General features: G+C 43.3%; 1 protein-coding gene across 1 annotated transcript; it reads right to left on the bottom strand.

Annotated features, from left to right (window-relative positions):
- Nucleotides 1-8,475: 8,475 nt before the first annotated feature.
- Nucleotides 8,476-9,527, bottom strand: LOC106417684. Its single transcript, XM_013858462.3, has one exon. The coding sequence runs from the start codon at nt 9,366-9,368 to the stop codon at nt 8,532-8,534; it is 837 nt and encodes a 278-aa protein (XP_013713916.2). The 5' UTR covers nt 9,369-9,527; the 3' UTR covers nt 8,476-8,531.
- Between the last annotated feature and the right edge of the window lie 1,283 nt (nt 9,528-10,810).

The raw sequence follows: 10,810 nt of genomic DNA, 5'->3' as shown, positions 1-10,810 counted from the left end.
TAATAGATGTAGGCAACGATATCTTTAGAACACAACGATGTTAACAATTTCCAGTAGGCAAAAATAGACTTTATTGATGACTAGGATCGAATACAATAAGTTGAACTAGATCGAATTACACAAGTGAGATCGATAAAGGAAAGAATCTAAGAAAGGGAGAAAACAAGGTCGATGTATGTGTGTAGCTCTCTCTAGGGTTTTCAACATGTTCTTCTCTGTTTCCACTCCTCTTCCTTTATAGTAAGTCGACTTCGAGATCTTTGTGGTAGCTCCGCGATCTCAGCTTCTTGTTGCACGATCTCCGCGACCTCTGCGACTCCTTCTCGAGCTCGTATTCTTGCTACGGGCTCGGGCTCTTTAAGGCTCATTCCTTTGATCGTGGCCCATTATGGTATTGACTAAAATTGGGTCCAACATTTGTCCCCCAGCCTCTTTTGATTTGATCGAAAAGGAAAAAGGGCGGTTATCTTTTGGTATGGGTCTTGTCGTTTGGTAACCGATATCACTCGGATTCGGTTTTAATCCACATTTTCTAAAAAAGTCGTTTGTTGGCGCGTTTTTTTTATTATTATTTTAATCGGTAACGGCTACTTTAGCCGCCGCTAGGGCATAGGCTAGGTCATAATTGATTTTCTCGATAGCGATGATAGAGCCGTTAAGGTGGCTTACATATACGTAGAGGATCTTCTTTTTGCCTCGCCTCTGCTTCTTCTTTGCTCTGAATCTTTCTATTCCTTGAGCTCAAGATGTGTTCGTCTTTCAATTTCCCTCATCCGACTACTACAGTCGATGATCTCGAGAACCTTTATAAGTGGGGTTGACCGTTCCATCGTCCTCGACTTGGTCGGTACGCATGAGACTCCCGAAACTGTGAGAGAAGGCTATTACGGAGCCTATCTTTCCTTCTTTCTCTCATGTGGTCTTATCTTCCCGATCCCGGAGCCAATAATCGAGGTCCTGGCGGAGCTTGGGTTATCGCTTACCCAGCTTCTCCCGAATTTTCTTAGGCATCTTGTCGCCGTCTTGGTTAAGGCTAGGTAGGAGGGTCTTGCTTTTGGTCTTAGCGAGTTTCGTCAGCTCGTTCTGGTAAAGCGGAATAAGCAGAACCCTGGTACTTTCCTCGTGTCTCCGCGCCCAGGTCGCCACGTCATCGAGGACATCACTTATCGCGACGAGAAGTGGCACGAGCAATTTTTTTTTTTCAAGATGGATCGAGCATCTATGGGTGACTTCAACTTCTCACAGCTGCCCCGGCGTTGGGCCGAGAATATCGGTTAGTTTTCTTGTGCCTATGTGTTGATGATTTTTTTGTTTGGGGAGTCGAAGACTAAAACTTTCGTTTATTTTCGTTTGATTTAGTTCCTTCTGGAAGTTCTTCAATGTCAGATGAGATCCGTGATCTGATGAGGGTCCTTCGGAGAGGTCGTTCGAACTGGTCTACTTTTGATCGAACTCGGATTTAAATTGTCTTCGCCTTGCCAGCGGGGACCGATAGAGCTCCTTCGGTTGATGAGTCTGAAGACGATGCTGAACATTCCCAGGAGGTCGTAGCGACTCCTTCGGTTCAGACCCAGTCTTCAGATCAGCTAACTAGACAGCTTGTGAGGAGGTCATCGTTCCAAACCTCTGGGTCTGCATCGAGGGGCGGAGCTTCGGGAAAATCTCCCTTGATCTCGATTCATGATTCCGACGATGAAGATGTTTCAGGAGAGAATTGACCTCCTATCTCGTTGAGTCCTGGCTCAAAAGACGAGACCGTGGCGGCGACTCGTAAGCGGTGTCGGTCATCGGAGGGTGCCTTGCCCGGTCCGTCTCGTCCTAGGTTTGTTTCTGAGGGAGATGGTTCTTCGTTTGCGGCCCAAAGCGACCTAATTTCCCTCGCTGGTCGCATGAGGTCCACGGGTTGCCGTCTCCCATCTCTCGCTTCCTCAGTCGAGAGGGAGGCCTACGCCAAGGTTGTTGTGGCAAGCTCTAAGGTTCGTTTCTCGCCTTCATTCTATTTGAAAAGTTGTTTTGTGGTATTTGCTTATTTCGATTTCTTCTCAGGTGATGGAAGCTTTTAATGAGTATGTCGTGACGATGGAAGATCATGTTGTGGCTTCTCCGAACGACAAGGAAATCGAGAGCATTGGTTTTGAGATCAAGAGGCTTTCGAAGGAGCTCGAAGCCACCAAGCGAGAAGGGAAGAGGGATGCCGAAAAGATCGAAGCTTTCACTGAAGACTGGAGGAGAGTTCATCTGGAGAACGAGGCTCTCATGTCCCAGATGGTTGCTCCAAGGGCAAGAATTGCGGCGTTCGAAGTCGAGAGAGATCGGGATATTCGCCGCGCTTCTCGTATTGCTCGTCGCGATATCGCAGAAAAGTATCGAGAAGTTCTTGAATCTTTGGAGGACAGGTGGGCGAGCAAGAAGAAGGAAGTGTCTGCTGAGATCCGGCACCAAGAAGTGACCGCCAACATCGATCTCCTGAACGAGCTCAAGGATGGGGGCCAGACTGTGGATGCGGAGCTTGCTCGATTAAAGGGAATGGAAGGAGACTGCGAGGATCTTGTCACCTTAGCCGCCGTGCCGGATTGGTCGATCTCCGAGCTAGATCTTCCTCAAGTCTCAGATGATTCGGTGGATCAAGTTGGGGGTCGTCTGTCCCCGATGATTCCTTTTCTAGTTAGTTTTTTTTTTCTTTCTTTTCGTTTAATATCTTTTGGTTTTTGTCGATCTTTGATCTTGATATCTTGGATATCTTTTAATGGATAAGCATAATATTTCGGATTATCCATGTCTCCTTAGCTTTCGAGATTCTTTGTGTTCGGGTTGTTGAGATATGGCGAGGTTCCCATCCTTATAAAGCTTTGGCTTTGTTCTAGGATTCGTCATAGTGTTTCATTTTGTTTCATTTTTTCTTGCTAAAGGAACATGACTTCGAGAAGATCTAACTCTCGCGATTCCGATAGGGTACAAACTCGAACTGGTAGTGCCAATGCGGAACGTATTCGATCCGGAGATGTGAGTGATGTGCTCACAGAAGTTCTTCCTGAGGAGACCCAACTTCCGCGGCCTTCAACCCAAGGGGCCAAAGATCCCGAGGGTGAAAAATCTGTTACTCGTGTTAAGTCGAGTAGCCCAACGGGTTCGGAGGGGCGTGATCGTCCTCTGAAGAAGGCTAAAATGAATGGTTTGGATCGTCGTCTTGGTGTTCCGGGCGAAGCAGCTGTTGCTAAGCCGTTTCATTGGCAGTTCTCGCATTCCAAGGATTGTCCTATTACGGAAGATCTAGATAGTGTTGCTCATTTGGTGAGGCACTTCAAACCTGCTGGATGTCTGTTTCCCTCTCAGCATAATATGGTGGAGCGCGAGGCTTACGTAAAGATGGCAGTGGCCCATGCCAAGGTCGTTCTTTTTGAAATTTGATCCTCGTCGAACCTTTGGTTCGTTTTGTCTATACTGATTTATCATGTTTTAGGCTATGGAGGCTAACAACAAGTTTGCGGCGACTTTAGAAAAATGCCTCCAGGATGTTCCGCGTTCTGACGAACTTTATGAAATAAAGAAGGTCGTTCGCGAGCTAAAGCTCGGTCTAAAGATGGCTCAAGACCGGGAGCGTGCCAATGCTGCTCAACTGGCTGCAGCTGAAAAGCTGGGGAATCAGGCTGCTTCGCTCGAAGCTCGTCCGCGAGTTGTGAGCAACGAAAGGAAGTCGGCCCTCCAGCAAGTTTCCTTCTTGGAAGCGAAGGTTGAATCTTCTGCCAATAAGTTCTCTGACGATCTTCGCCGCGCGACTCATGACGCCAAAAAGGCTATGGCGAATAGCTATATGGATGTGCTGGTCTCTCTGAAGGAGAAATGGGAAAGGAAGAAGGCTGCAACTGATTGTGAGGATCATCTTCGGGAAGTCGTGGCAAATATAGATCTCTTGAAGGACATCATGAGCAACAATCTCCTTGCTTCGGATGAGTTGTTGCGGCTTCAAGTGAAGGAGGTCGAGCTTGGGTCCGAAGTCGATGTGATGGCGACTACGGATTTCTCCGTTGGGAAGCTCGAACTGCCTCAGATTTCAGATGATCTACCAGAGGATTTCCTTGATAAGGTCCCTTCTGTTGCGGACGACGTGGCGAAGTGCTCGGGTGATCGCTTTGAGGATGGTGAATTCGACATCGAAGAGTAGTTTTAGGGTTTTTCTGTTTCTGTTTTCCCTTTTTTGTTTTTTGTTGCTTTATTTATTATTAATAAAGACGGGGTCGTGAGTCCCGGTTTGTTTGCTTTTATTATTTGGTTTTTGTGAGACCGATCTTTTGGGCCATGAGTCGATTTGTTGTAGATACTTTCATCGATAGTTTTGTTGTAACAAAATATTTTGTTAGCTTAGTTTGGTTGCGCTCGTTGGCGGAGTTGGCCGCAACCGAAGACTTGATCAGGGTCTTGGTTTCCGGTCGACTCTTACAGTTTTACGATTTGTAGATATAAGAAATCTGATATGCTCGAACTGCGATATCAAAGAACTATATTTATTAATATGTCAGATTCTGTTTCGTTACAAACTTGCGAAGGAAAATTAGTTTAATATTGTTGTGCCGTCGCTGCTCGGGTGTTACGACGTGCTTCTTCTGAGTTTTGTGGTTGGAGGGTGACTGGACTTGTGTCGCGAGTTGCCTACGTACCCTTGTCGAGGGATCAAGTCATAAAGTAGTTCGATTATTTTCCCTGAGACAGGGTCTGTTGGTCGGTGGTTCGTGTACATGTGTATGTTTTTTGTTGGTTTTGGCCGCTCGGCTAGGAGTGTTGCTCGTTGTCTTTGAAGCTTGCAAGGTAGCATGTTCTGAAGCTCTTCTGACTTCCTCTGATAGTCTCGACTCCTTTCGAGGTTGGGAATTTCAGGCATTGGTGATATGTCGAAGGGACTGCCTTCATGCTATATAGCCAAGGCCTCCCAAGGATCGCGTTGAACGGGGTTGGACGGTCTATTACGATGAATTCTACGATTTTCCTGATTTCTCCGGCGGTTACTGCGAGTTCGATTGATCCGAGGGAATAGGTGGTTTCTCCTGCGAATCCGATGAGGGGTGTTCGTTCTTGTTTTAGGAGAGATTTGGTGAATCTCATTCTTTTGAACGCGTCGTAGAAGAGGACATCGGCCGAGCTTCCGGTGTCGATCATTACTCGAGATAGTTCACAGCCGCCGACGTCGAGTCGTATCACGAGAGCATCATCATGAGTTTTATCGAGATTTGTGGTCTCGTTTTCGTCGAAGGTGATTTCATAATCGGGGCCTTATAGGGGCTCTCTTATTCCTACGCTGTTTTCGGCTCTTCGTTGGTACGCTTTGATCGAGTTGACTGAATTGCAGAACTTGGAGCCTCCGTAAATGAAGTCGATTCGTTTCTTGCCTTTGTAACTGGCCGGGAGATTTCATCTCTTAGTCAGTGGAGGTCGGTAGTGTCTCTGCCCCCCAGACAGATTGCGATTAAGGGTTTGTATTCTGTCTTTTTTCTGAAGCTGTAGGACGGTCGGTTTTTCTAATAGCTCACGAATTTTGGTCATTTTGTTCTTTCATTTGGAACTGGGGATTTTTCCGCGAGGTGACTCTGTGGTTGGGTTGTAGTGATTCACACTGGGAGGGGGAGTGGCTTCATCGGTTTTTTCCAATGTGCGGATTGCTACTGTGATCTCGAAACAAATTTTCCCTTCGATCTGGCTCTTGATTTCGTCGGACGCGTTGTTGTTCGCTCTTAGCGGCTCGTAAGGCTCTTGTTTGAGATTCCAAAGATCTGCTTCGGTAACTCTGGTCTCTGTGAAGACTAAATACTGTTTGAAGAATGTGGATACCAACTGGGTGAAATTGTCGATTGAATTTTCTTCTAATCCTGCGAACCACTCGAGGGCGGCCCCGGTGAGGTTCTAGGCAAAGAAGCGGCAGTAACCTGATTCTTTTTCGTCGTCGGTGAGGTGTGCTCTAGATATTGCTAAACGGAAGGCTCGTACATGGGCCTTCGGGTCGGTGTTTCCGGCGTATTCGGGGAATTTCAGTTTCCCGACGTGATGCAGCCTTACACTGGCGATTCTGTTTGTGAATAGAGTCCTTCTCGTTTCCTCGATGACCATGTCGATATCGGGAGCAGAACTCGTTGCCATGTGCACGATCGCATGTATCCTTTTGAGCTCAGCATCGTTCCTTTCGATATAATTCTGAAACGTCCCAGTTTCGCTCGGGATCCCTAGGTCTTCCCTTTGGGGGTCGATATAGACGGGACCGCGAAGGTCGTGTCTATGAACTTGTTCTGTTAGGCTATCGAATCCTACTTGATGGAAGGTTCTCGTCGCGGATGGAGTTCGATTGTCGGAGATAGAATGGTTCGGTGGTGGGATTCGCGTCCTTGGCTCCTCCTGCCTTTCCGCTGATCCGTTCTGGAGTTGAATCGGAGTGCTTCGTGGGCGTTGGAGCCCAATATCGATTTCGTCCAATCCACTGTAGCTTAAGCTTCGATGGGTCAAGCCTTGCGGCGGGGGTCGTTGTGAATTTTCTCCCGTGTAGCGTCCAGATCGAGCGCTTGGGATCTCTGGAGTACCGAACAGTCTGGCGCTTTGGGGGTTAGACGTCGCTCTTAACGGATCGAGGGGCGTTTGATTTCTTTCTCGAATGTTTGCAGCTCGATGCTCTGCGAGCTCCCTTTCAGCTTGGTCTGGTCTGTTAGCAACAGATTGGTTGGCGATCCTTTGACTACGAATCTCGTCGATTAGAGTTGTCATCAATCCTCGGAGTTCGGTTAGTTCTCCTCGAGTTTGGGCTAAAGGAGTCGGCGAAATCGGTCTGGATTGGGATCGGGTTAGGTCGTCGGAGGATGGTCTGTCTCCGGGGCGGTTCCAGACTCGAGCTCCAGCTCGTTCTGGGATCGACGTCTGGTTGATCGGAAGAGATCGATCTTGACTCGAAGTACCGATTGGAGGGATTCGTTGCGTCTGGGTTGTTTCGGTCGCGTCATTGGCTCCCGTTAACCCAGTTGGGGTCACTCCGGCTCCCGAGTCGGGTCCGATAGGATCGATGTCGTTGATTCTTGAAGGCGTGGATCCGGTGGTTTGGTTGAGATCCATAGTCGCGCTTAGGAAACTTAGATCGGTTTCTTAGCAAAGATGTTTTTCATTTATCTTCCCCACAGTCGGCGCCAAAATGTAGAACCTAAAATCTACACTAAGTATTTGATAGTGATCGAGAGTTTGATCTAAGGAAGATAAAAGATGTAGGCAACGATATCTTTAGAACACAACGATGTTAACAATTTCCAGTAGGCAAAAATGGACTTTATTGATGAATAGGATCGAATACAATAAGTTGAACTAGATCGAATTACACAAGTGAGATTGATAAAGGAAAGAATCTAAGAAAGGGAGAAAACAAGGTCGATGTATGTGTGTAGCTCTCTCTAGGATTTTCAACCTGTCCTCCTCTGTTTCCACTCCTCTTCCTTTATAGTAAGTCGACTTCGAGATCTTTGTGGTAGCTCTGTGATCTCAGCTTCTTGTTGCACGATCTCCGCGACCTCTGCGACTCCTTCTCGAGCTCGTATTCTTGCTACGGGCTCCGGCCCTTTAAGGCTCATTCCTTTGATCGTGGCCCATTATGGTATTGACCAAAATTAGGTCCAACAAACATCATTATTGATTAAGAAACTCTTTACACTTTCTCACAAATATAGTGTTAGTATCTTGACTATAATTAAATTTTAATTTATAAACCAAACTGAGAATTATAAAAATAAAATTTTATTTTTTATTTTTTCAAGAATTTCTCGTAGTTGCTTTTTTAAAATAATGATAAACATGTGATAAGGATACTCTTGAGCAATATGACTAATGATCCGAATCAATGTTTTTGAATTAATATGCTTCAGCAACAGAATTTGAAATGTTTTGGCTTTGTTTTGCTCTCATGTAATTTGAACAAAACTAAAACGAAACATGAAAATATCTTAAATTCTTTTTATTTATGAAAAATATCCTTAACACATTACAAACGCTTTTTTCATTTTTAGCATATTTTAATAGGATCAAAACGACGTATATTCTTTACAAAATTCCACTAACAATTAATAAGATTATATAATTTGCATGTAAGTTGTCTCATCTGCGGTCAACGAACTATAGACCACTTATTAGTGATTGGTTTATAGACTGTATGAAGCTCATATTCCACTGATATTAAACGAAGAAAGACAAAATATAAAATAGTCACGATACTAATACTAATACTTATTAAACGAAGAAACAAAAATCAAAACAGTAAGTAAGATTATGCATCCACTCAAACATCACTTATAAAGAATACTTTTAGCAATTAAATTTTTTATATGCATCAGTGATAATTGTTCAATTTCCCAAATCATAGAAATCCCGCCAAACTGTCTGAACCTTAAACGTGAGATTGTAGCTTGCATAAAAAGATGAAATCAGAAGAATTGCGTCAAATTTGGATATTAATCAGAAATAAGGACGAAATATAAAATATATACTTATTTCTCAAAGTTCGATAATTATTCCTTTTTTTACAATCTGAAAAAGATTAGAAAACAAGGCAACACAGCGCGTGCATCGAAAACAATCAATTCACCATCTCGACCCGCAACTGAATCCGACCCGAACTCGCCTTTCTTCGCAACCCGACCCGCTATTACTCGACAAATCAGCATCGCTCTCCTCCCTCCTCCGCCACCTGTGCTATCATGCGCTTCACCGCTACCTGAAAACGTACAAACCGCCGCTCCTTTACCTCCTGGAAACACCCACGCGCCGCCGTTAATCCCTCCCGGAATCGGACCTAACGGATAAAACCTCATCATCTCATTCCCATCCGCCGAACACCTCGCGTATTCATCGCACGCGCCGTCATCTGAATCCAAGTTGGAGCGCGATCGCAGTTTCACAGCCTCTCTGTACTCCTCAAAACGGGCCACAGCTCTCGACCCGTTTTCAACTTTAAAAATCATCTCAACCCGACCCGGAAATTCTTCGGAGCTCCAGCTAGATTGGAATATAATCTCCACGACGTTTCTCGACGGATGACCATCGGGAAGATCGGTCAGAACGGGCAATGCAGCGGACTCTGTGGAAGCTCTTGCGGATACGCTTCGTCGGGTCGGGTTATAAGAAGAATTGCATTCTGATTCGGGTCGACGAGAGGACCGTAAACGTCTTAAATTCGCGTCGGGTTTAAGGTTTTTATCACCGGATCCTTGTCGGGTGGGTCGGGTATCGATGACGTCTTTAACGGACTTTCTGCAGCTGTAACTTGGCAACGAGAGTTTGCCGTTGTTGGAGTGATGATAGACGTCGTCGAAAGCTCTTGATTTGCAATGCAAAGATTTAACCCACCCAATCGGCATATTCGGGTATTGGATCCGAATCCGGGTTTTCCAGTCTCTGTTTAGAAATTAAAAGCTTATGCTATCTTTAGAGATTAATGGGGGCTTTGAAGTTTTTGTTGTGAATATATGTGTTTGTGTATAAATGTATGTACGTATGGCATATTGTCCTTCCGTTCGTTTTATCGGTTGGTGCTGTCGACAAAAAGACGAGATTACCCCTTTGATCTTGGGTCTTGACCCATGCCAACGTGAATTCTCAGCTTTTTGTCTTCTTAATCATTTTTGGTCTTTTAGTTGTCTTCTTAATCATGATTTGAAATATCTTATGATAAAAAATCTAAAATTAATAGTAAACAATTTTTTTTATCAAATTTACTTATGCTAAAACATTTTAAAAATAGTAATTATACAATCATGATACTGTGTATATATTTTATATACATATGTATATATAACTGATCAGATCGACTCAAATATTCAATATTCGGATAGTATCTAAATGGATAATAGATCGAATCAAATTTCACGGATATTTCGTTTGCCTCTATTCAACACATAATTCATATCATATCCATTACGTATATTATTGTAGCTATTTTCCTTTTCGATTGATTAGCAATTCAGCAAAATTTATGTATTCTTTGTCATTCTTCATACTTTGTATCTGTGTTTTAATTACAAAAATAAGTTTAAAAAAGCTGTTGCCGAAGGAAACTACAACGAGACAAGTGTAATAATTAAAGCAGTTGGTGAAGATAAAAAACTCATTTAATGGAGAATATGGTTATGGCCTATGGGAATGTGTTTGGTTTCTTTTTAACATGTTGAGAGTTGAAATGAGTAAAGTCTATTATCAGGTAGAGAAACTATTAATATACTTCCTCTTTTTGATATTAGTTATCGTTCTAGAATTAAAATTTTATTTTATTTTAATTGTCGTTTTATGTTTTCAATGCAAAAATTATTAATAATATTTTCCATTTTATTTTTCTACTTATTGAAATATGTTTAAATATATAGGTAATGATGTTTTTATTTTTGAAATACGCAAAATTAAATATTTTTTTAATATGTGTGCATAAATCTAAAACGACAACTAGATTAAAACGGAACGAGTAATTTGCAATAATAATAATGATGGCCGTGCTCATAAATAAAATAGGAAGTTCAATTTCGTTTGATTTAGAATAGGTTAGAATATTTAGAACTGAATATACAAAGGATTGGTACACTAATTCTTTCTATCTAATATATCTACAATAAAAGTGATATGCACTCCATCTTTTTTGTTGTCAAGAAATGCATTTCATTAAAAACCAGATTAATTTGTGGCAGGTACAACAGAACCAAGGATTTTGGCTAAACCATCTTCCAAAACAAAGTTATTACGATGGTGAAACCTAAAACACACAAACTCAAACGAGCTTGCCATAAAGATAATATCGGAGACTATTCCGTGG

The sequence above is a fragment of the Brassica napus genome, chromosome C9 (assembly GCF_020379485.1).
Source record: "Brassica napus cultivar Da-Ae chromosome C9, Da-Ae, whole genome shotgun sequence".
NCBI lineage: Eukaryota > Viridiplantae > Streptophyta > Magnoliopsida > Brassicales > Brassicaceae > Brassica > Brassica napus.
This window is presented reverse-complemented; position numbering and strand designations above follow the sequence as displayed.